Source organism: Talpa occidentalis, unplaced genomic scaffold, assembly GCF_014898055.3.
Source record: "Talpa occidentalis isolate TD23 unplaced genomic scaffold, MPIMG_talOcc4v2.1 talOcc4.7, whole genome shotgun sequence".
Classification (NCBI taxonomy): Eukaryota; Metazoa; Chordata; class Mammalia; order Eulipotyphla; family Talpidae; genus Talpa; species Talpa occidentalis.
In genome coordinates this window covers 135,844,928-135,869,550 of record NW_023605083.1, presented here as the reverse complement: position 1 = coordinate 135,869,550, position 24,623 = coordinate 135,844,928, and the positions used below count along the sequence as shown (strand labels likewise).

Genomic DNA, 24,623 nt, shown 5'->3' with positions numbered 1-24,623 from the left:
GGGCTGTGCTGGGCCGTGGGGCAGTGGGGCGCAGGCGGCTGCCCCTTCTCATAAGGTCCCGGGGAGCAGGCGGTCAGGAGCCCCAGCCTGCTCCAGCAGGACGCTCGGGCAAGCCCTGGGGACTGGCATTGCTAGGAGGAGGGAGCGCTTTATGTGGGGGACCCTGCCCGCCCCCCCCCAGGAATGGCACATTGATCGGTGAAGTTGCAGAGAAGCCCCCGAGCCTGTCCTACTGGGTCCCCTAACGGACAGTCTCAAGGCCAGAACTGCCCACCCCCCACAGGCAGATGTGCGAGGGCCTCTGGCGGCTTTCCCCGGAAGGCCAGTCTGATTTGGGGGTCAGGCTGTGTCCCCAAGTCCAGGCGGGGTTCCCACTCCGCAGTACCAGGAAGAGCCCCTCACTCCACCTGCTGACTCAGGGCAGAGAAAAGGGGGGCTGTCTCAGCCCTCGGGCCCCAGCAAGCCGGCAGGGGCAGCAAGACAGGACTCCAGCTGCGGGGACAGGCGGGCGGATGCTTGTCTTAGGCTCCTCCTGCACCAAGTCAGAGGCCTCCCCAGAGCCAAAGGGGTATCCGGTGGGCCCAGGGGCCGGCCGGGCTGAGCAGTGGGGCAGTGGTGGTGGAGGGAGGGTGGGGCGGACATGGGGGAGCTGATGGCCAAGGCGGCGCTCTCCCTGTGGGGTGCTCTCCTGGGGCTCGGCAGTGCCCCCTTCCCATGGAGCACAAGGCCAGGCCAAGCCCTTTCAGGTTCCTGTAAACGGTGCTGGGTGTGGGAGAGGACCCTGATGAGGACAGCTTCACCTCAGTCTCAGCAGCTCCGTGGGTGCCCGCCCCTGGCCGGCCCGCACACAGCCAGGGGGCTGGACAGGGGAGAAGGGCGAGGCCAGCCAGCCCGGGGGCTGCCACGGTGCTGGTTTACCTGGGGCAGCAGAGGATGACTTTCGCCGGCCCCCTCCCAGCCAGCGCTGGAGCTGGCGGGCGGCTCCGTGAGCTTTGGGGGGGGTGGGGGGGTGGGCAGGACAGGAGCGGGTCATGTGCAGAGTCACATCTCAGGGCCTAGGACGGCCTCGCCCCCCCCCCCGGACTGTGCAGTGAGCCCATGAGGCTGTGTGTGGGCGCCAGTCCCCAGACCCACTTTAGCCCCCCATTTCCTTTCTCACTGCTGGGATGAGACGGTATTCACTGGCCCTGTTGCATCCTCCCGGTTTCGAGGTGCTGGACTCCCCAGGCTCTGAGTTTCTCTTCCAGTGGTGGGACGTCGTGCCCTGGAGCCGGGAAGGGCTGGGTCGGAGGCGGCCCCAGGCCCTCTGGCTGTCATCTGGCCTTCCTCCTGGACGGTCAGGAGCGGGGAGGACGGCTTGCGGCCTCCCATCACTGTCCACCCTGCCATTGCACATTTAGGCCCGGGGTGTCTGTGACCCGGCTCCCAAGGCAGCCCACAGGGCAGGCAGGGCCTCCGCTCGCAAGGGGCGCCCGGTAAATGTGGGTGCATGGAGTGCACCACGTCCACGTAACTGCTGACCATGAACTTGGACAGCGTGACCAGCGTGGTAACAGAATCACAGGAGCAAGAGGTGGGAGTAGGGAGGCAGCCAGAGGGTCCCCTTGCCTGACTCTCCCAGCCCAGGAGATAATATATCAGGGGGCCCCTAGGAAAAGGGGGTTCCATGTTCCCAGCCTCATTTAGGAGAGGGTGGAGCTGGCCGAAGGAAGCGGCTGGGAGCAGGAGGGGCCTGGGGGAGTGCGGGGCGCAGAGACGCGGGAGGAGGCCGCGCTGGCTTCTGGGTCCTGGACGGGTGGAGCCGACGCGGTGAGACCGTGGGGAGGGGACGGAGGCAGCGTGGGTCTTGATCTGATTTTGCTCTTCTCCTCCCGGATACGCCCCTTTCTCTGAGCGCCCGGGAGGTGCCTTAGGCCCCCTGCTCTGGGCCAGCCCCGTTCGGCTGGGCGTTCACCCGCGAGGGGACGGGGGACCGGGGAGCTGGATCTGGAAACTTCGGTCCTCCCCGTCTGCGCAGCACGCGATCGTGGTCAAGCTCCTTTCCGCTGACGGTCTCGCACGCGAGCTTGTGTTCTGTCTCGATGGCGAGGATGGCAGCCCCTTTAGAGCGGGCAGGTTTGGGGGTTCTGGGGCGCCCTCTCCCTGCCTGGTAACAAATACAGCCAGAAATTCAACCACTGGGTTCAGAAGCAACGATGGGGCCTGTTAGGGGTTCCAGGACCGTTTCCACCGCCAGAGACGAGGGGTCCCATCTGCACGCCGGACTTGGGGCCAGAACACGGGCTCTGGCCAGAGGCCCCTGGACGAAGGCCCAGCTCGCCCCTCCTCTGAGCTGGGTTCGCGGGGAGGACCGTCTCTGCAGAAGTCCACTGCGGAGGCGAGCGGGCTTCGAGGGGTGGCCTGCTGGCCCTGGTGTGCGGCTCCCAGCGCAGATGGCTGCCCCTGGGAGTCTGGACCCTGCGCCTGCCCCCCGTGGGCCCCGCGCCCCTGCCCCCCGTGGACCCCGCGCCCCTGACCCCGTGCGCCCCCCCCGCGCCCCTGACCCCGTGGGCCCCGCGCCCCTGCCCCCCGTGGGCCCCGCGCCCCTGACCCCGTGGGCCCCTCGCCCCTGCCCCCCGTGGGCCCCGCGCCCCTGCCCCCCGTGGGCCCCGCGCCCCTGCCCCCCGTGGGCCCCGCGCCCCTGCCCCCGTGGGCCCCGCGCCCCTGTCCCCACCACCCCAGCCTCTGCTCCGGCTCTCCCGGCCCCCGCCCCCAGCGGGCCGGGCGCGCAGCGCGCATGCGCGGGCCGTTGGCGGCCGGAACCCGGCGCCGGGGCTGCGCGGCCGGGGGAGCGCGTTGGGCGACGCACCGGACGTCGCGGCGGGGGCGTCCGGGCGGCGAAGCTGGAGCGGCGGTGGCGGCGGCGGCGGGAGGCCGGGGCCGGGGCTGAGGCCGGGGCCGGGGCTGCGAAGCCCGCGGGGCGGCAGGCGGCGGCGGCCCGGGGCTCGAGCCCGGAGGCGGAAGCGGCCGCCATGGCCGAGAGCATCGTGAGTCGGCGGCGGCGGCGGCGGGATGAGGCAGCAGATTTGCCGGCGCGGCCTGGGGCGGCCTCGGGGCGCGGGCGGGCGGGGCGGGCTGTGCGCGGCGCCGGTCCCGGGGAGGCCCGGCCCGGCTGGAGGCCCCTCGGGGGTGGAGGCCCGGCCGGGTGGAGGCCCCTCGGGGATGGAGGCCCGGCCGGGCTGGAGGCCCCGTCCAGGGTGAAGGCCCGGCCCGGCTGGAGGCCCCGTCCAGGGTGGAGGCCCCATCTGGGGTGGAGGCCCTGTCCAGGGTGGAGACACGGTCTGGGGGAGTCCTGTCCTGGCTGGAGGCTCTCTGGGGTGGAGGCCCAATCTTGGGGACACCTGTCTTGGGTTCTCTCTGGGGCCGCTGCGGGTGGGGACCTGGTGCTTCCTTCCAGCCCCTGGCCAGAGGCCCCCATGGGAGGGGCTGCAGAGAAGGGGCCACAGGGCCTGGCTTGCTTGCCACCCTGTTTGTAGAGGCTTCCCTGAGTCAGGCACACTCCCTCTCCCCTTGGAAGTGAAGTCAGCGAAATCACGAAGAGCCTGTCAGGGTGGACTCGGGAAAAGTTTTCCCTTAAGAGTAAGTGGCAGAAGGAAAAATCCAGGGATCAGCTGGCCAGGGGATCTGGGTGAAGGAGCGTCGGGACTTCCTGGGAGGCCAAGTGGCAGGTGACAGGGTGACCTGGCAGCCTGGCCAGCTGTCCTCTGGTCCTGCCACGCCTGGCTGGAGCACGCAGCTCTGCAGGAAGGCCCCAACCCCACCCCACCCCCGTTAGTCCCTTGCTCAGTTAGTCTCCGTTAGTCTCCACGCTGTGGGCAACTCCCTCCACGGGTCCCATCCGGACGTGACAGGAGCCATGAGAAAGAGGACAGGGATTCCTTTGAGGAGAAGACCGGTGACTTCTAGGCACAGGGTTAAGAGTTCGCAAGCAAATCCGCCCGAAGTGCTCACCTGGAGGGACCGGGACAAGCCGCCTCCAGAGGAGACCGTGTCGCTGCTGCTCGCGCTGGACGTGTCCGGTCTGTCGAACTTCTCAGATTGTGACCTTTTGAAATTGATTTTAAAAGTTTGCTTTGAGCTGAGGAAGGTGGCCCCTGGGAGGTGTGCCTGTGCTGGTCTTTATCTTGCTGATTCCCGGACTCCCTGAGAAATGACCCGGGCTTGTTTGCTTCCCGTAGGGAGCCTGAGCCACGTGTCTGCGTTGTGGCCACGCCGTGCGCTCCAGTGCTCTGTGCTGGGGCCTGTGTCTGGCACGGCCGAACGGCCATTGGCACAGTTTTGTCTGTGTCTTGGCGTCGGGCACCTGGTTCCGCCTGGAAGCCGGGCTGCTCTCCATGCTTTGGGCCGCCTAGGCTCCCAGAACGCACAGGCCTGGCCGCCTGCCCCTGGGGCCGTCCGTTCCCCACCCCCGAGCGAGCCTGTGGCCGGTCCCCAGGCGGTTCCAGAGCGGGCTCCTGAGGGTCAGTCCAGGAGCCGTGTGTGGCCGCCCAGGGCGAGGAGACTGCAGTGGCCGCATGCACGTCTTGCCTTGTGCAAGCGTGAGGATCAGCCCAGAACAGTCCCAACAGTTGAGGGCAACGAGGGGGATCCTCTTCTGTCTAGAGAAAGTTATGCAAGTGCGAGAGTCACCTGCTTTCAGGGAGCCACTCGCTGGTGCTGCTGCCCTCTTTGAACAGCGGCTCCAGGCCTTTGGCTGTCTCCGTGGGCCACAGGCCACAGGTCACGGCCCTCGGCTCTCCTCAGGCCTGGCCTGCTGCCAGCTTTGTGCCTGACGCCTCTGCTTGCTCCCTCCCTCCTCCTCCCTCCCCCTCCCTCCTCCTCCCCCCTCCTCTCTCCTCCCTCCTCCTCCCTTCTTCCTCCCTCCTCCTCCCTCCTCCTTCCTCCTCCCTCCTCCTCCCTCCTCCTCCCTCCCTCTGCTTCCTTTAGTTTCCAAGTCCCTGTCCCTCTGCCCCTCGCTGTGAAAGGTGCGTGGAGGGTCTCGGCCCTCCTGTCCCGCCACGGGCCCGGCTGAGGCCTGTGTAGGTGCCAGAGCCGCGGGACCCTTCTGAGGAGCCTGGTCAGTTTAGTTTGCGGTGAGGCCTTTACCAGGCGTGGGTTTTTTGGTAAATCCAAGGAGAAAAGTCTCGTCGTCCCAGGTAGCGCCTCAGCAAGGAGCGGCCCAAGAGTCGGGCTGCCTCCTCTGAGCGGACGGGGCAGCGCGGGGTGCCGAGTCTCAGGAGCGCCCTTCGGGCAGGCGGGCTGGGCAGTGCCGGGAGGACGAGGGGCCAGAGCCTCCCTGGGGGTGCAGCGGCCGCTTTGTTTCATTCACAACAGATCATTCGCGTCCAGTCCCCCGACGGGGTGAAGCGGATCACGGCCACGAAGCGAGAGACGGCCGCAGCCTTTCTGAAGAAGGTACCTGCGCTAGGGGTTGGCGCCGGGGCCTCGCCCACCTGTCCCTCCTCTCCCCCCTGGGGGCCCGGGCGGGGCGGTGCCTCCTGCGGGGGTGCCTTTGGGCACCCCGTCCTCCGGCATGTGCTGCGTGACACAAAGCGCGGGTGTCTGCGGGGTGCTCGGGCGGCTCTTGTCAGACTCAGTCCCGGTTCATCCCGGCTGTCCCTCCACCTGCGGCACCGAGCAGCCGGCCAGTCGCCCCTTGGGTTTCTTGCCCTGGGAGTGCCTTGTGCCGCCTCCCATGTGGGCCAGCGTCTCCGGCAGAGGAGCTCCGGGCTGGCAGGGCCCCTCCCACCGCGGGCCACTGAGCTCTGGTGTCAGCCCCTGACCCGGTGTGCCTGCCTCCTGGTGGGCGAGCTTTCTGGGTTGATTTCATCAGAGGGTTTCCCCTTCAGTGGGTCCTCTCTGCTACCCTGACGGTCGCCCGGCCCCGCCCTGGCTCCTCCCCACTGCCGCCTGGGCCGCCCCGGCTCCTCCTGTCCTGGCCTCACCGCCGTCTCAGCCTCTTTCCCTGGGAGGGGCCCTTCTCCCTTTCCTGCCTTGTCTTTGGTGACTCGGTTTCCCCATCTGATGGTGAGGGCCTCGGCGGCAGGAACCTTGTCTGTCCTCATTCCCTGCCGTATCCTGAGCGCCCGCAGGTGGCTGCTTGTTGAGTGGCTGAGTGAGCGCGCGTCCCCGCTGCCGGCAGTGCCTGTGTTCCTGGTGGGTCTCTCCACACTTTTTGCTTTTCGTTGCAAAACCGGCGTCGGGCTCTCATGTGGGCCCCAGGAGTAGAGGTAGAGCTCTGAGAAGGCCGCGAGCCTTGCCTGTCCAAGCACTCCAGTGAGTCAGTTGCCTTTACCCAGGTCTAGGCTGCTTCTGACCGCTTTTTTCATTCTAATTGATTTCTGCAGAAACCACAATCTCCACCCCAGGAGCGCAGAGTCAGAGGTCCGGGTTGGCGGGGACAGCTCCTGGCGCAGCGCGTGTCCCGCACGTCTGATGGGCATGTGTGGCTGGAACCGTGACACGTCGGTCTCTTCATGAAAACTCTGTCGTTTGGGGTTTTTTAGGTGGCGAAGGAGTTTGGCTTCCAGAACAATGGCTTCTCGGTTTACATCAACAGAAATAAGACTGGAGAGATCACCGCGTCGCCCACCAAGTCCCTCAACCTGCTGAAAATCAAGTGAGTGCCCGCAAGGTGGCCAGGGCAGTGTCCAGCTGTGGCTCCCCCCCCCCGGGTTGCTCCGGCCACCTTCCTCCTCCCGCTGCTCTGGGCCGGGCCTCCTGCCCAGCGTGAGGTATCCTGTGTCTCTGCAGGTTCTGGGGTGTTTCAGTCTCACCCCGGGGCTGAGGGGGTTGGATGCAGGGAGGTAGGTGCTAAGGTGGGGGGACAGAGGAGTGGACAGCCAGGGTGAAGATGCAGTGGCCCAGCATGCACCCCACAACACAGCTGTACAGCCCCGGAGTCCTGGGCACCCACCACTGTTCTGTGGCACGGTCGGGGTGGGGGGGGATCGCTGGCCTGGAGGCTGACACGCTGTCCACGCAGGCACGGCGACCTGCTGTTCCTGTTTCCCTCGAGCCTGGCCGGCCCCTCCTCAGAGATGGAGACCTCAGCGCCCCTGGGGCTCAGAGCCCTGGGTGCACCCAGCGTGGTGGAGGACGAGATCGACCAGTACCTCAGCCGGCAGGATGGGAAGATCTACCGGAGCCGCGACCCCCAGCTGTGAGTGCCACGGCCAGTGGGGGCGGGGGTTGGGTCAGACTCCTTTCAGGTTAAATTTCATTTCAGGTTATTTTACAAGGCTCTTCGTGCTTCTGGAATCTCAGAATGTGTTCCGCGGAAACTTTGGTGGTTTTTTTTTTTTTTTGCGTTTACAAGAGCAAGAATTGGGGTATAGTCAGAGGCGTGGGAGGGTGAGAGAATTCTGCTGAGGGAGCAGAGGACGAGGGAGGAGAGGTCTGCTGCGCCGTGTGGGAATCTTCCCGGCCGGTCGGGAATCGAACCCGCGCTGCAGAGGCCGCGGACAGCTTCACAGCACTGCGCTCAACCCGCTGCACCACCGGGGAGGCCTGAAATTATTTTTACTTTCGTGTAGAAGAGTTGGTCAGGGATCGAGCTCAGGCCACAGTGGCTGGCGATAGCGTCATAGTGCTGAGGCTTACCCTGCGACCCGGGGCGGCCCTCCATGGGAACTTTCAAAGTCTTCAAGTATTCGGGTACTTTCAGAGAGCAGAGGGGCCTTAGGCTGGACCCACTCCTGGAGAGCTGGCCGGTGCACCTCACCCTCCACCCTGAGCTGCCACTGGGTCTATGGCCAGCCTCGGGCTTGTGGGCCATCGTTTAGTGTGGTCTTTGCAGTTCTTTCAGAGAAACCAGTCGGGACTCTCTAGGTCCGCACTGGTGCCTTGGCGTCGTCTGGGTGCAGTGGTGTCTGGCATTGCCTCATCCCCTGGGCCTGAGGGGCTGCCGCTGAGCTGCTGGGATCCCACCTGCTGCCTCAGCGGCCCCCGGGGCCTGAGCTGCAGTTGGTGCGGCCCAGCCGCGCAGCCCCAACGTGAGCCACCCGCGCCACGCTCGCCCCTCAGGCTCTGCCAGAGACCTGTCCTCGGGACTGCTGGCCTCACGCTGCCTGGAAAGGGTCCGAGCCCCAGCCTCCCACGCTGGGACCAGCCAGGCCACCGTCCTGAGAGGCCCTGTCGGGGGCCCGCAGAGCCTAGCGCTTTCATCTTTTCCCCAAAATGTCGTGAGGTAGCTGTTTCCCGGTGTGAGGCATCTGGGCCTTCTGGGCTGGCTGTGCCCCTTCGCCGCCCTCCTGGTGCCCACGGCCATTCTCGTGTGGCTCGACTGGACGTCTGTCCTGTCTGTTTACTTGGCGTCATGCAACCACAGGCTCGGAGGGCTGCCAGTGTCTACCCGACACGCATCAAAGGAGATGCCAAACCCTGAGAGCTGCAGCGGGGCCCCCGAGGCTCCCTCCCGTACGTGGCCCCCACGGGCGTGCGCGGGCGGGCTCAGTGCCCTCGGCCTCGGGAGCAGCCTTGGGGGCGTCCATTCTCATGGCTGTTTCTCTTGCCTGTGCCTCTCAGGTGCCGCCACGGGCCACTGGGGAAGTGCGTACACTGCGTGCCTCTGGAGGTGAGTGGGGCGTGAGCTCCCCCGCCCCGCGGCCCCGCCGTCCCCTCCGTGCGGGCTGCCGGGAGAATGCGCCTGTATTGAGGGTGTGACCTGCTGGCGGGGTTGAGCACCGTGGCGCTGTGTGATGAGGGGCAGCCTTCCCGGTGCTGCCTCCGTCCAGCTGGGCTGTGGCTTCCCCAGCCTGTCTTGGTTTCCCCAGCCCTGGTCCCACGTCCTGCTGGGTCTGCTCTCCACGGCTCTGCTGACTGGGGAATGCGCTGCCGCCTCTGCGGCTGCGAGGCCCACCCGCCCTGCGGGGCCACTGGATGAAGCAAGTCGAGTGGATTTAAACGGGATTTTACAAAGATTCGTTTTAATCGCGAGCAGTAGCTGGAACACAGGCTCGATTTGTTGAGCGCAGAGCTAGATTGATGAGCGAGCCGGGCGCCTGCCCTCGCGGGTGTGACCCTCGCCATGTGTCTTGCAGCCCTTCGACGAGGACTACTTGAACCACCTCGAGCCTCCCGTGAAGCACATGTCCTTCCACGCCTACATCCGGAAGCTGACCGGCGGGGCCGACAAGTGAGCCCGGGGGCTGGCAGGCTGCCCGCGGGCCTCGGGGCTGGGGCTCCTTGGTGCAGCTGCTGGCGGGTGTCGCTTGAAGCCGCTGGGCTCGAGAAGCGCGAAAGTGAAGGCCCGAGTCAGGGCCTGAAGCACTGAGCGCGAGTCTTGCCCTGGTTCTAGAAAAGAAACAGGCACTTTGCTGGGACCCACATGCCCCCTGGGTGGACACCAGGCTGGGGGGGGCCACTGGGGAGGCTGATGGCGTCCGAGGTGGGCGAGACCCGCTGCTGGTGTCTGTGTCTGCGCTTGCCACTGCCAAAGTGTTGCTCGTGTCTCTCCCTGCTCTCCTCTTCATCACCAAGTCCATGGCTGCAGGGAGGGCCACCTCACGAGCCCCGGGCTGCTGTCCGCGGGCCGCCCAGCAGGCGTGGCGGCGGCAGCGGCAGCTGTGCTGGAGGGGCATGTGGAGCGCATCGAGGTGCTCGGGCGCTGGGGCTGGCGACCCTCCTCCCGGGTGCGGACGCCTGTCGGTGTGGCCCGAGGAGCCGGCGCCCGGGCGAGGCAGCGGCACCCGGGGAGCAATGTCCCACCGCCTGGCCGTGGCTTTCTCTGGCAGCCTGTGATGCCACGGGTGCCTTAGAAAGCTGGCGGGGGGGGGAACTGCCACTACAAAGCTGTTCTCCCCCATCGGCGGGTTGCGCTGTGGACTCGCTGGGAGATGCCTAGTGGCTCGTGCAGAGGCCCTTGGCTAGACCTGCGGGGGGCGCTCTCATAGTTGTTACTGCCAGGCAGCCCCTAGCAGTGGGGTGTCTCAGCTGGTGGCTGCGAACGGGGGCCTATCTGGCATCCTGCGGCTCGGCTCCCACTGTCAGCCTTGCTGGCGTGCCGGGGTGGGGGCTGGGAAGGGGCTGGTTCTTTGTGCCAGGCTTGCCCCAAAATGCTGTAGGACTCTCGGGGTCTGCGCGGCTGCCAGCGCAGCCGGGGGGCATCCGGGCTGCAGTGTGGGCCCAGGCTGTGCTGCCCTCCCCTCGGCAGCACCAGGAGCCCCCTCTGCCTGGGGGCCGGGCCCGCCCGCCAACCCGCTGGCACGTGCCTTTAGCCACTCCTCTCACTCAGGGGGAAGTTTGTGGCCCTGGAGAACATCAGCTGCAAGATCAAATCAGGATGTGAGGGGCATCTCCCGTGGCCCAACGGTATCTGCACCAAATGCCAGCCCAGCGCCATCACGCTGAACAGACAGGTGAGTGGCCGCCTGCTGAGCCCGGGCGCCTCATCGCCAGGCCTAGGAGATGGGGGCCCCACAGGCCGTCCTCTTGGGGGTGCCGCTGGCCGCATGCGCGTCCTTGGCTCTTGTCTGAAGACCATGCTTTGAGGCGGAGACACCATCGCTGTCTCGCCGGTGCCTGTGGTGAGGACCTGGGGGCTCCTGCTGCCTGGGCCCCTGGCGTCAGAATTGTCCTGGGGGCGCTTTGGAACGCCCAGTGCCTGGCATCACCCTAGGAAGAGGCTCTGCAGCTGGGGGCGGGGCAGGGGCCGGAGCCGAGGGCAGGCCCCAGGCCGCTTGGCGCTGGAGATCCCTCTTCCTCCCTTTCCCCCGCCCCATTTCACGCTCTTCTCGCGACCGGAATTAAATTGTTACGGGGCAGGGTGAGGGACACTCCTCCGGGGCCCCCAAATCTGCCTGCTTTTAATGAGCTCTGCCGTATGCTGCGAGGAGACCGCGCATGCCCCGGCGCAGAGCCTGGCGGGAAGGGACTGGAGCGCGACTGGCGCAGCAGGGCGGAGAGAGAAGGGTGCTTCAAGCGGCTCCCCCGCACACCCAGCGTCACCGCCCCGGGGGAAATGTCCAGCCAGCCAGGGCTGGTCTCAGCAGGGCCGCTGAAGCCCGAAAATCTGCCCACGACTAAGGCACCCCCTGGGGCCACTGTGGGGAAGGGGCAGGGGGCCGGGCGAGTCCGGGAGGAGAGGCGCCACGGGCAGCCTCCCTGGGCTTCTCATCCCTGTCTCTGCCTCAGCCGAGGGGCCCGGCCCCGGCCCCTGTCGCTCATCCCCCGGGCTCCCCTCCCTGCTCAGCTCCCTTCCCTTGGGTGGGGGGGGGACCCTGGGGCCCCCCTGGTAAAATTCACCAACGAACCCCACGCCACCCGCCCGCTGGGATCGAGTGTGGTCTTGGGCAGGCGCGCCCCCAAAGCCGGGGTGCGCGCGCGGAGCTGGGGACCGGCGCTGGCGAGGATATTTGCGGGGCAGTAACTGGTCTAGGCGGGCCCTTGACGCGTGCCCCGGTTCCTGCAGAAGTACAGGCACGTGGACAACATCATGTTCGAGAACCACACGGTGGCTGACCGCTTCCTCGACTTCTGGAGGAAGACGGGCACCCAGCACTTTGGGTACCTGTACGGCCGCTACACGGAGCACAAGGACATTCCCCTCGGCATCAGGGCTGAGGTGGCCGCCATCTACGAGCCGCCTCAGGTACGCGCTGCGGGTGCAGGCCGGGCGGCCGGTCTCGGTGGCTCCTCAGGCCTCGCCTGCCGCCCCTGTCACACGTGCTCATTTTCTGGGTCAGCGGAGAGTACCGCGTGCGCCCTGACGTCTGTGAGCTCCCTGTGTGGCGGGGTCTGTCTGGGCGGCGGGTCTGAGCACGCCTGCCCCACGCAGCTGTCAGCACCGCACCCTGCAGTCAGGCCCCGAACGCTGAGCCCGGAGGGTCTCTGGCGGGGCAGCCCCACCAGACATGTGCTTCTCCCTCCGCCCCACAGTCAGGTGGGCTTGCCGCGCTGGTGCCTTTGTGGCAAGAGGGAGACTGGCCGTGAGACCCGGCCCCGGGCCGTCCTGGCAGGGCCTGCAGCCCTGGGAGGTGGGAGGTGGGGCCCCCTCGCAGGCTGCTGCGTGGCTCTGTGGGATCCGGGGGACTTCGCTGTGTGTGTGAGACTTGCTGTGAAAAAGACGTCAGGAGAGAAAAATAATTGCCCAGCTTCAGTGTGAGCGCCACACCGGCTCACGGGCCATCGTCTAGCTCTCGAGGGTGTGATCGCTAACACCAGCGCAGGCGGGTGGACACGTGTCCCCGGCACAGCGCCCTGCGGGCTACGACCCCTCTGCATGGACACGGCCCTTCATGAGGCCTTCCCGGCGGTCCCTGTCCGAGGAGTCGCTCAGGGCTTGGGGGCTGGGAAGGCGCGTGTGTGTAGACTCTGGGACAGATCGGCACCTTCCAGCTGGGCCTGCCTGGCTCTGCCGCGCTGCCCTGGGGAGGGAGACCTGGGGCTCGTGCGGTGGGGGCTATGGTGGGGCAGGGCCTCCAGATCTAGACTGCTCACCCCAGCAGACCCCAATTTGACTCCATGAGGGGACACCGCTGGCCTCCGGCGGCTTCAGCGTGTCAGAAGCTGGCACTCTGCCACCCCAGGCCGCGGGACGGGCCCTGAGCCCTGCTTGGGTGCTGGCGAGCTGCATGTGGGCGAGGCCCAGCCGCGCGGGGCTCTCGGCCCTCTGCCCGGGCTCTGGCTTGCAGGTCTGTGCCAGTTGGGGTGGCCCACCTGGGGGTGCATTGCTTTTGCTGTTTCTGCTCAGCCAGTAAGCCATGATTCAGTGAGGATGAAAGACCTCAGGGAGCTTGCCCACGGCGGGAGTGGGGTCCTGTGGCCGGTTTCCATTGCCTGGAGCCAGCCAGAGCCACCCGCTTGGGGAGCATGTCTGCTGCACACGCCGTCTGACAGCCACCCTGCGGGGCGCACAGCTGTCAGGGCTGCTCCCTGGGGACTCGTCACCTTCTACCTCTGACCCAGCCAGGCCCAGTCAGGACGGAGCTGTTTACCCAGGGGCGAACGAGGTCCCCCCAGCGCAGGCGCCCTGGGGAGCTCCTCCACCCCAGGCCAGGAGCAGCGGAGTCCCTTGCCCTGAGCACCTTCTGCCGCGAGGCTCCTGCCGTGCATGGGGCAGCACCCTTGTGACCCGGGCTGTGGGCGGCGGTGGCAGCCAGCTTTCTGGGCCTGGGCCCCAGCCCTTAATCTCCCCTCTCTTGTGCCCACAGATCGGCACTCAGAACAGCCTGGAGCTGCTGGAAGACCCCAAAGCTGAAGTGGTTGATGAAATCGCAGCTAAGCTTGGCCTGAGGAAGGTGCTGAGCGTCCTCTTGGCTCTGGGGAGGGGATGGCGGGTGTCCTAGGGGTTGGCCAGGTCCACTCTGGGACTGCGGGTCGGCGTCTTGACGTGAGGTGAGGCGTCTCCCTGTGCACGGGCACATGCTGCTGGCTGACAGTGCGCTTGAGGACTGGTGGGCGGGGAGGGAGGCCCAACCTGAGCCCAGGCTGGCAGGGACCTGCGTCCCCAGAAAAGCTTCCTCTGGGCACAGCCCGGACACCCTGGGCACGGGCTCAGAGGCCCCTCCCGTGCAGGTCGGCTGGATCTTCACAGACCTCGTCTCGGAAGACACCCGCAAGGGCACCGTCCGCTACAGTCGGAACAAGGTGGGGGATGCCGGGGCCTGCGGGGTAGGGGCTGCTGGCTGTGGCTTGCAGGACAAGGCCGCCGCGCCTTGGGGTGGGCTGCGTGGACGTCTGGCCTGTGGGCGCGCATGGGTGTGTGCTTCTGCGATGGGGCGGGGTCCATCTCGACGCTGCTTGGACGCGGCGTGGTTTGTCTTCTGAGGGGACAGCGGGGCCCCCTTGGGTGGCGCTGCGAGGACTTAGCGCTTGGCCCCTTTCTAGGATACCTATTTCCTGAGCGCAGAGGAGTGCATCACCGCAGGAGACTTCCAGAACAAGCACCCCAACATCTGCCGGCTCTCCCCCGATGGGCATTTTGGATCCAAGTTTGTCACGGCGGTGGCTACAGGTGCACATGGGGCTGGGTCCTGTCGTGTGCCCCACCTCATTACGCCTGCGGCCTCGCTCCCGAGCCAGTCCTCCTGTCCGCAGCAGTTCCCTGAGGGGGAGTGAGCAGCGATTCCTCTTTTTGGTTTGCGGTAAAAATCCCGCGTTCTCCACCTCTCCCAGAGGACGCCCAATGCCGTATCCCCCCTGATGGCCGAGCGCTCCCCACGAATCCTCTCGGCGGGGATGCCCCGGCCACACGGCGCTGTGGCCCGTGAGAGCCCCGCTCTCCAGACCCGCCGCAGGGCCGCCCCGAGTAAGGCCAGCGTGGCCCTGCGCCCTACCTGTGCCGTGCCGGCCGCCGGAGGCCTCAGAGTGGGCTGTGTGCTTGCCCGCGCCCCCTCTCTGCGGCCTGCGTCTGGGCTCTTGGAGGGGGGCACTGCACCTTGCCGGCAGGCTGGTGGGCGGAGGCCGTGCCAGGGCCGGGAAGTGCCTGCCCTTCCCGCTTCCCTCTGCTTGTCAGAGGCCAGGCTTTTCTCCTGAATGACCCGGGCCCCTTTGACAATCCCTCTGAAGCCGGCACAGGCTTACCATGAGGTTGGGTTTAGCAGCCGCCGCAGGCGCTCCAGGCACGCTCTGGGGTGTGGGGTTCGTGCCCCAGAAGGCACGGGGCAGAGGGGGGCAGTGGGCTGTGTGGTGTCGCTGCCTTGGTGTGAGGAGGTGGTCACTGCCCAAGCCTGGCCACCTCTCCCAGGGTGAGGGAGGCCAGAGAGGGGGGTGCTGGCCAAGGGGCTGCCCCGGTGTGTTCCCGTGGAGGCGACTGCCCTCCCTCAGCTTCCTGAGCAGCCTGGCCGTCGGGCATGGCCGCGGGGTCTCAGGAGGGGTCTGAAGCCAGACACATGTTTCTGCTCCCTGACCAGGGAGTTGCCAAGCGGCTGAGCTAGGGATAGAGAAGATTGGGCTCTAAGGCCGTTAAAACAACTGCTGACCGCGCGTGAGAGCCAGGCCTAGCCCGACCCACTGTCCATGGCTGCAGGGACCCGCACCAGGCCCTGTCTGCTCCCTCCCTCCTCTGCCCTGTGCACTGCCCGCACGGTGTAGGTTTGTGGGGGGTGGAGAGGCCAGACGCGCTCCCCACGGACTCAGGCTCTGGGTCACAGAAGACCTGTCCTTCTCGTGCTCGCGCTGTGCCTGTCTCCGCCGTCCACTCAAGAGTGGAAGTTCACTGGATGCAGGGCACTGCCTCCACCCCCCATGTCGTCCCCGGCCCGGGCAGCCTTGAGCCACCTTCCTGGTTCCTGCAGAAGGCTGCGGGGCCCGTGGGGCAGTGGGGCAGCCCGCGTCCTGCTCGGCTGTCCTTGGGCGCCTCTGCCTTCTCCCTGGGCCCGGGGTGAGCTGGTCGCGAGCGTGGGGTGGGGGCACGTGGACCCTGGTGGGGGGCTCTCTGACAGCGCCTCTCTCGCAGGTGGCCCCGACAACCAGGTCCACTTTGAAGGGTACCAGGTGTCCAACCAGTGCATGGCGCTGGTGCGGGACGAGTGCCTGCTACCCTGCAAGGACGCGCCGGAGCTGGGCTATGCCAAGGAGTCCAGCAGCGAGCAGTACGTGCCCGACGTTTTCTACAAGGTAAGGTCTGTCTGCCCGCAGCCCACCACCTCCCCAGGCCTCTGGGGCTGTGGGCTTTGCCACGCCACATCCCCCAGCTGCACGGGTGGCGCCCGCAGCCACAACCCGGCAGGCGAAGGGGTGCGCACTGCGGTGAGGCTCCCAAGGGTGCCTTATGGAAGCCACGTGGCCATTGCTGTAGGGGAAATCCTGGACACGGGGAGTCAGGGAGGCCCTTGCTGGTCCCAGCTTGGGGGGCCTCGGCCTCTGTGGTGCAGGGCAGAGGCTGCCTGGGGGAGACCCCGGCCCAGCCCCCGGTGCCCCTCTAGCTCTCGGCCAGGGGGCTCTGTGTGTCTAGTTCTCAGCTCTCGGGCATGTCTCCGGGGTTCATCCGCGCGGAGCGTTTGTGTTGCTGAGTTATGTTTGCTGCTGTGGGCGTAGCTGACGTGCAGGGCCGCGCCGGAGCCGGGAGGATGGGGAGCTGGGCAGCGCTGGGCCTCTTCCTGGAGGCGGCGGGCGAGGCAGGCTGGTGGGCATGGGGTTGGGGCCGCATCTCAGCTCTAGGGCGCGTTTTCCCTGGGCTCCTGACAGGGCAGCCTAGCGGCCTGGGGCGCAGTGGGAAGGGCACCCGTGTCTCCCTGTGAGGGGCAACCTCGGCCCTGTTTTCAAGCTCATCCTCCCCCAGTGCTCACCGTGGCATCCCTGGCCTCTCCCAAGACCCGCAAGGCCAAGTCAGCAGCTGCTTGAAGAGCCACTTCCTGGCGGTGCCCAGAAGCCCCAGCCCCACACCTGCTGAGGACCAGCAGGGCCAGCTGCCCGCCAGTGGTCCCCCTCGAGGCCCAGGCTTGAGGGCCACAGGCCTAGTGGTCCTGCCACCAGCCCTGAGCGTGCAGGGGCCGCCTGGTACCTTGTGCGAAGCCTCGGGTCCTGGGCAGGGACAGAGCCCACGCTGTCTCGAGGTGCTCCCTCGTCTGGCCACCGAGTCCTCCTCCCACATAGGCCACACGGCGTGTGGCTGAGGTGAGGCCAGCAGCCCGCCTCTCTCCAGGGCTCTCACCCGCATGCGGAGCAGCCGTCGGGTGGACTTTTAATGCTGCTGAGGAGTGAACATCCTGCCGTGCTGCTCCCCGAGGCTCTGCCCGAGTGACCCTGGCTGCCCCGCTGTGGCCGTGCCGGCCGTGCCCTCCATTTGCGCTTCTCTCAGGCACCCCCCCCCCCCCCCCCCCCCCCCCGTGCTGGTTCTCCGAGTGGGCTCCTGCCCCATTGTGGCGAGTGCGCCGGCCTGTGCGTCAGCCCCAGTTCTGGTGCCCGGCAGGCTCGAGGCTGCCCCCGCTGGCCCGGCGTGGTGTCCCTCTTGGCACCGTGCGCCCCTGTCAGGCATGTGCGCCCCATGCAGCGCCCGTGGGCCAGGCCTCTTGGTGGACGGGGCTTTCGCTTGTGCAGCCGCGTCAGGCCCCGGTGGGGTCGTGCCTCCTGCGGGGCCTGCCTGTGTGTGGTGTCAGGCAGGGACCAGCTTCTCTCTCGCGTCTTTCAACCCTTGGCTTGTCCCGTGCTGAACCGCGCGTGTGGGACGCCGGCCTGCTCCCTGCCCCCGCAGCCGGGTCCTGCCCTCAGCCTGGTGCCGGGCGGGCACAGCCTGGCGCGCTTGTCCCCGGCTTCGCCGGCCGTCGGTCTGGGAGCGGCTTCCCAGCTGCGTTCTGCGCGCACCCTGGTCTCCTCACTCCCCAGGCGGCCCCGGGTGGCAGCTGCAGGCGTCGAGGTGGAGAGCCGGGCTGCCGCAGACCAGCACAGCAGTGGACAATGAGGCCGTCTCGGGGTTGAGAGACTGCGCAGGGTGGTCAGGGAGTCGGCGAAACAAATGACAGACAGACACGCTTCAAGAGAGAGTGTAAATCTGAGTGCAACTTTATTTTTGTCAGTGGTCAGGTTATCTGTGTTTTTCTAAAGGCACAGGATCGGTTTTCAGTGAACTAAGCCCGCTGGCTCGTAGGTTTAGCTTATCGTCGACAGGGCAGTGACCTACGTCCGAAGTTACATCTGGACCTAGCTACGCTTCTGAGTAGACGGGCTATTCGTTCTTTCTTTTGTTCTACATAACTGCCTTTTTGTTTTAATGACTACTCACTACTACTAACTCATTTATTAATTAGCGTGGGTGAATATACTTTTCATAAGACCAAAGCTAACAAAGCCAAGGACACAATCAGAGAAATCATAAAACTAACAATTCTATTATTACACAGAGTTTAGTAACGTTTCATTTGCATTAGCCTCGTTATTAGATTACATGTGTTTTTTAATCAGCAATCAATGACCTTTTTAGACCGGGAAAAGGAAAGATTTTAGAGAGACGGTGGTAGCAGAGTAAGGTCTGCGGGCCTTGAGAAAGCGAGATGAGGTTCCAGGTGGTCAGCATGTCTTTTAACCATCTCTGCGGCGGCTCCCGGCGGTCGTCATCTCTTGGCAGGCATCCGGCTTCTCTCCTCTCGGGGAGTTTGCTGTTCTCCCCCTGCGCGCAGGGTTCCTGGCCCACGCCGGACCTCAGGGACCGTGGCAACAGCCATTAGCCCCGCAGGTCCCTGCAGGGGGACGTGCAGCACCGGGCCCCCCGCCCTTGCTGGGTTGTGATCAGGCGCTTTGTTTTCTACACGGGGTGCCCGACACGCTTGTCTTCATGTATTTGTTTGCTTTTCGGTTGTCAGAGCCTCTCCCGACGACCGTCTCGTGGCTGCTTAGAGGTTCGCGGGGTTTATGATGGGCACGCCCGCGGCTGCCGGCTCAGGGCGGCGCCCGTGGGCAGATGCTGGTCTTGAGTAGGATGAGGTCTTAGACTCGAGTAGTTTTGGGTTTTTTACGAGATTATTTAATAATCCGTAGAAGAGCTGGGGTGCGGGCCAGAGGGGTACGAGGGGGCGAGAGGACTCCCCAGAGACAGAGCGGAGAGCAGAGCAGGCGGATCCACCGAAACCCACTGTTGAGGGGAGCGGCGGGGAGACAGGAGAGGGCTGCTGCACCCTGGGGGTCACCCCCTGGCCGGGGATGCACTCAGGCTGCAGTGGCTGCCGACAGCTTCCCAGGCTGAGACTGAGCCCACGCCCGGGAGGCGCGGGAAGCACTGGCTCTCGTGAGCTTATTTCCCAAGCTGCGCCTGAGCGCAGCATGTCCGCCGCGCATCAGGCCCGTCGTCTCTTCATGACTGATGAGCACCGGCCGCCGCTTCTCCCTGTAGATACACTGTGCGTTCCGAGCTGCCGACAAAGCAAAACAAGCCTGGGCTCGGCGGGTGGGGTCCGTCTCTGTACGTGGGGGTGTTTGTCTGGTTCCCGCCTGCCCGTCACAGTCCCGTGGGGCTGGGCTTCTGGAGGTCAGCCTTGGTGCGTGGAGTTGGGGTGGCTGTGGGGCCGGAGCATGCCCCGGGCGCCCTGCCTGGGGGGCACCTTGGCTGTGGACCTGCCGCAGGAGTTGGGGGTCCGTGGGCACCGTCCCTCCTCACGCTGGGCACTTTCTCCTCATTTCAGGACATAGACAAGTTTGGCAATGAGATCACCCAGCTGGCCCGGCCTCTGCCCGTGGAGTACCTGATCATAGACGTGAGTGGGGGGCCCGTGGCGCCAGCTGTCTGTAAGCAGCTGGCGAGTTTAAGGGGTTTTCTTTGAGTTTCAGGTTTTTATTTCTTTGAAGACGACGTAAGTCAACTGTTCCCAAACTAAAGTGCAACCAAGGGCCCCGCCCTGGCCGTCGGCCTCTGGGCCTGTGACCGCAGGGGCTGCCCCAGCTCAGCGCCTGCCCACGCCGTCCGCGCTGTCCTGGGGTGACGCTCGCTGTGTCCTGGTCAGCATCCCGGAGCCCTTAGGGACCAGCCCCAGCCTCTCCCCCCACAAGAGGCGGAGGCTACACTGCCAGCTGCTGCCCGCCTGGCCCGCCGGCCACCATGGACTCGGGTGGGCGTGTGATTCCCGTTACTGGGGAGCGGCGGCCCCAGGAGCCGGCCCATCACCCCTCCCCGCGACAGCCCCCAGGACACGTGTGCCTTGGCTGAGGCGGCGTCTGTCTTCAGGCTTTCTGGGGTGTAACTAGACGGGACAGGTCGCTGGGACCTGCACTTAGGAGGCACTGGCAGACTTGAACCCCCTTCCTCGGGCCTCCTTCTTGCTCAAGGCCCAGCCCTGCGCCCGTCACACAAGCTGAGCTCAGCCTCCTGGGGCGTTCAGTCGTCCAGAAGGGGTGTTCCGCCTGTGAGATGGGCTCTGTTCCTGGAGGGAGGTTGGAGCCTCGCCCTTGGCTGACCCTGGGCTGCCCGGGGCTCTCAGACCTGTGGCCACACGGTAGGGAGCCGTGCCTGAGCCTGCGGAGGCCTCCGGTGTGTCTGGGCACAGCTAGGCCCCCTGCAGATGCCCGGGTGGGGGGCCACAAGTAGAGTTTCTGGACGCCCCACATTGTTTCTGGCTGCCTCATGGGCTTTGGATCTGCAGGCCCCAGGGCACATGGGGTCTGCGGCACCACTGAACCCCTGTTGCTCTCCGATAGGGAGGCACGAGCAGCCTGGGTGGCTGCGGAAGGCAGAGCAGAGTGGCACTTCATCTCAGAACAGTCCTGGAGGGCCCGTTAGCCCCCCAGGCCTGGAGGCGCTGCCCCCTGCTGCTGCTGTGGAGGTGGGGGGTGGCGCTTCAGGGTGAGGCTGGGTCTACCTCGATCCCTCGGGTTTGTGCCTCTGTCCCAGTCGCACCTATTGGTGAGACGTAGATTTAGGCCCCTCTGTCAGGACTGATGGCATCTGGGCCAGCGAAGGGCTCAGGCCTCCGGACACAAGCTCTGGGCTGCAGCCATTTTGGGGAGGCTGGGGCTGTGTCCTGCCTTGCAGGCCGGGCTCTCTACCTAGATGTGCATGACTCCGAGCCGGGCCCAGGATGCCGCCAGCCTGTACCTGTGGGGCTGCATCTGCCGGTGCCTCCAGCCTGCGGCCGGGGTCAGCTCCCGAGCTGCCTCCGGGCTGTCCGCCTGCCCTTGTTGCCCCGTGTATCCCTCCCGGGCGGGTGCCTTTCTCTCCACAGGACAGCAGCAGCCCCGGGTGCCCAGTGAGACCGGGTCAGGGGTCCAGGCGCCCGCGAACGGGACCGCAGAGCAGGGTCCTGAGGCTGCTGCCGGGGCTGTGGTGCAGCCCTTGCGTTCTGGGAGGCGCCTGTGCACTGGGGCAGCTGCCGGCAACTCCGGGCTGGGCTAGGGCGGGCACAGCACCTGCCACGGTCTGTCTGTTCTTCAGATCACGACGACCTTCCCCAAGGACCCCGTGTACACCTTCTCTATCTCACAAAGTCCGTTCCCCATCGAGAACCGGGACGTGCTGGGCGAGACGCAGGTGAGCCCTCCCCAAGCTCGGCGGCCCGTCGTCCGTCCTGTGGGAGCTGCTGCCTAGCCTTTGTCCTCGCCTTCGTCCTTGTGACATAGCCCAGCGAGGCCTTTTCTGAGCTTCCACTGGCCGCCACCTTGGGCAGGGCGGGTCCCCAGCCTGAGGGACCAGGAGGGCTGTCTCTGCCCTGGTGGTGGCTGAGCTGCGAGGCAGCTTGCTCCGGCCTCAGCTTGGGCGGCACCAGGCTGATGGGCTTCTCTGGTGCAGTGGCCTGTCCATGAGGCCCTCTGAGCTTTCCCTTGAAGGCCTCCTCTGTGCTGGTGCCCACGGCTGGCAGCTTTGGAAGCTGTACTTGCGCTCAGGCCCGCAGAGGTGCCGGGGCGTCCCCCCTGGCCCGGGGGTGACGTCTTGGGGGAGGCGGCTGCTCGGGCCCACCAGGGGGTGATGGTGTCCCTCCCGCCACCGCAGGACTTCCACAGTCTGGCCACCTACCTGTCCCAGAGTACCTCGTCTGTGTTCCTGGACACCGTTTCTGACTTCCACCTCCTGCTGTTCCTGGTCACCAACGAAGTCATGCCCCTGCAGGTGCGTGGCTGAGGGCGGGCCTCGCGTGGGGTGCATGGGGCAGCCCCGGCCAGAGAAGCTGGATTGTGTCACGTTTAATGTTTCCATGGCATCGCGCCCACCCTCCTGGCGCCTTCCTGCGCGCGCAGGGATCTAGCAGGCAAAGAACCCCGCCAGCCGAGTCCCAGCCTCTGGCTCCCTGGCGGCACCACCTCCTGCAGTGCACAGCTGTCATGAGCTCTTGGGAGGGCTGGGGGGCGCGCTGGGGGCTCTGTGCAGGTGGGCCTTGGGATATTTCCTTCCACTGGCACCACCGATTCCCCGTGTCCCCAGGGGTGACAGGGCAGAGGGAGAGCTCCGTCCCACCCTTCAGTTTGCCTCGTGTCTGCGCTTTGTCCTGCAACCGCCCCCTTTTGACATGGGGCACCAGCGCCCGAGGCTCTCCCCTTGCCACCCCAGTCCTGGTCTGCACCCGGGCCCTGCCTGTCCAGTGGCAGGGTGAGGGGGCAGGCTCCCGGCCAGGCTTCCTGATGGTCAGTGCTGGGATCTGGGGAGATCAGCCCTTGAGTTCTGTGCCCTTGGACTGGGGGCCGGCCTGGGAGGGCCTGCGGGCCTTGGAGGGGGTGGCAGATACAGGGCTTCAGGGACGTCACCCGCTAGCCCAGGTTCGCTCCAGTGTTCATAGGCCTGAGGGTGGGCATGTGGCGGCCGTGCAGGGCACCCCAAGGTGCCGGCAGTGGGGGCTGGAGAAGTCCCGGCCACAGGCGTGTCACAGACAGAGCTGGCGGTCTGCCTGCAGGACAGCATTGGCCTGCTATTGGAAGCCGTGCGGACCCGGGACGAGGAGCTGGCCCAGACGTGGAGGAAGTCGGAGCAGTGGGCCACCATCGAGCAGCTCTGCAGTGAGTGTTCGGCCCCCACATCCTGGGGTCGCAGCCTGTGTCGGAAGCCAGTCCTCCCAGGGGGACTCCAGCGGCCCTCTAGAGGCCCTGGGGACCACACGTCCACTTACATCAGGGGTGCAGCCCAGTGGGTGGTGCTGGAGCCAAAATAAGCCCCAAATCCTTGGAATCCCGGCTGTGGGCGCGGGCTGGTGGGTTGCCCTGTGCCTGCCATTAGAGCAGGATGGGTGAGCAGGGCATCGGGTGCAGGCCTGGGGGCCGGGGAGCCTGGCCTCTGCCCTGGGGTGCTGGCGGCCTGCCATGGACCGGGCCCAAGCAAACCTGGAGGCCCTGCACCCTCGGCTGGTATGGGAGCCACAGATGGCCCCACACTGTCCGCTGCCACCGCGCCTGGTGGAGGGGACAGCATCCTCCCCGCCGGCCGCCGTGCCCATGATGCTCTCGCACCCTGCACCCCCACGCCTGCGCCTTGGTTCACACCTGTGGGTGGCTCAGCTGGAAGGGACCAGCAGGGACACGTCTGTATGGGGGGGCCCTTTGCAGGGCGGGCCGGGACGGCCCCTCGACAGGTCCTGGGCAGGGGTGCGGGCTCCCGCCCACCCTGCAGCGGCTGCCAGGGGAGGGTGAAGAGCACCCTCGGACTGCCCGTGCAGACCTGGTGAGCCACCCTTCTCGTCCCGCAGGCACCGTGGGGGTACAGCTTCCGGGTCTCCAGGAGTACGGGGCCGTCGGGGGCTCGGCGCATGCCGCCACGGCCGCCATGTGGGCCTGCCAGCACTGCACCTTCGTGAACCAGCCGGGCACCGGCCACTGCGAGATGTGCAGCCTCCCCAGGACCTAGGCCCCGCGGGCCTGTGCCCGGCCCTCTCTCAAGCCCGCGTCCTGGGAGCCAGCCCCAGCCGCCCTGGGCCCCCTCACCAGGCTGCCTTGGAAGGGGGCCGGTCTCCGGTGGGGGCGGGCGGCGCTTCCTGGGCTCAGGCTGCTCCCACTGTCCCAGCTTCTCCCCTCCCCGGGCACCTCTGTTCCTGCCCCTCCCCAGGGGTGGTTCAGCGCTGCCTCCCCGTCGGGTCGCGTCTCTGGGGGTGCGGGCAGCGTGCCCCCACTGCTTGGTCCCCGGCCCACGCACTCCCCAACGCCAGGGGGGCTGAAGTCTGCGTTGGTGGGTGGTGACAGTTACCGGCGACTCCTACCCAGAAGACTTTTATTTATTTTTTTAAGATAAAAAGTGCAAAGGGGAGCAAGAGACTAGCTTTCCCTCCTCCCCCTCGGTGAGTCCCTGCGGGTACGGATGGCGGGCGCGGCCAGGGCCAGTTGGGTCTCCTCGGAAGTAAACCTCAGTGCCTGAGACTCCTGCCAAGCGGCAGGGCCGGCGGCTGCGCCCTGGCAGCTCGAGCGCATGCATGCTGGCCCCACTGGCCCTTTGGATGCCTGGCCCCGGCAGGGAGCTCGGGTCTCCCCTGCCCCACACACCGTTCCTCCTGGGGCCAACCTCTGGTCAGCGCGTGGCCCTCGAGACAGGCCAGTGGGGGTCCCTGGCCTCGTGGACCTGGGGCTCTGGGACTGTCGTGTGCTGGCGGGGGAGGCCTGGGCCATCCCGGGACAAAGGCCGTGGTGGGACCTGGCGCGCATGCTCCAGGCCTCGCGCCGCCTCTGGCAGCGTGCTAGGCTGACCCGTGGCCACGCCGAAGCCTCTTTGCCTTAACGAGAGCCATCTCTGAGCTGCACTCGCCCACTGAGGAGACCAGCAGACCGTGCGGGGACTTCGTCGGCCCGGGGCGGGCTGCCTGGAACACCCTCCTCACCCTAGCCACTGTGGACAGGAGCTGGCGGCCCTCGGGCCCACGAGGACAGGCACAGGCGGGTCTGCTCCTGGGGACAGAGGCACGCTGGGCTGGGCAGCACGGTCTGTTCTGAAACTGGACTCTGGCCGCATCTGCCCCTCCAGGCCGCTGCCAAGGACTCGGGCCCTGCTGACAGCGTCCGGAGGGCCTGTCCCTCCACCTGCGCTTGCCCCATATCTGCCAGCCCCACGCAGACCCTGCCCACCCTCTGCCACTCGCGCGTCTTTATCCACCAAGCCCGTTCCCTTTTCTCTTCAGTCAGCGTGTTCTTGCTTTGGACTCGGCCTTCACATAACCCATGTTTTCCTTTGTCTTCTAGCTCAAGAACAAGCTTTGTGATTTCTTGCTTCTGGTTTTGAGTCGCTTTGTTCAGTGATGCACTTTACTTTATCGTCCAAAGAGTCAGAGCTCAGT

General features: G+C 66.4%; 1 protein-coding gene across 2 annotated transcripts; it reads left to right on the top strand.

Annotated features, from left to right (window-relative positions):
- The first annotated feature begins 2,835 nt into the window (after window positions 1–2,835).
- On the top strand, window positions 2,836–24,622 carry NPLOC4 (NPL4 homolog, ubiquitin recognition factor). 2 transcript variants are annotated; one of them, XM_037492294.2, is made up of 17 exons: window positions 2,836–3,026; window positions 5,353–5,433; window positions 6,525–6,637; window positions 7,004–7,180; window positions 8,545–8,593; window positions 9,060–9,154; window positions 10,253–10,376; window positions 11,429–11,608; window positions 13,170–13,256; window positions 13,534–13,605; window positions 13,846–13,972; window positions 15,416–15,576; window positions 19,074–19,145; window positions 20,816–20,911; window positions 21,371–21,487; window positions 22,266–22,368; window positions 23,052–24,622. In XM_037492294.2, exons 1-17 carry the CDS (start codon window positions 3,012–3,014, stop codon window positions 23,207–23,209), a joined length of 1,827 nt encoding a protein of 608 aa, XP_037348191.1. In that variant the 5' UTR covers window positions 2,836–3,011; the 3' UTR covers window positions 23,210–24,622. The 2 variants fall into 2 exon arrangements, with proteins under 2 accessions (XP_037348191.1, XP_037348192.1); XM_037492295.2 differs by lacking the exon at window positions 2,836–3,026 and adding an exon at window positions 3,951–4,058.
- Window position 24,623: the final 1 nt, after the last annotated feature.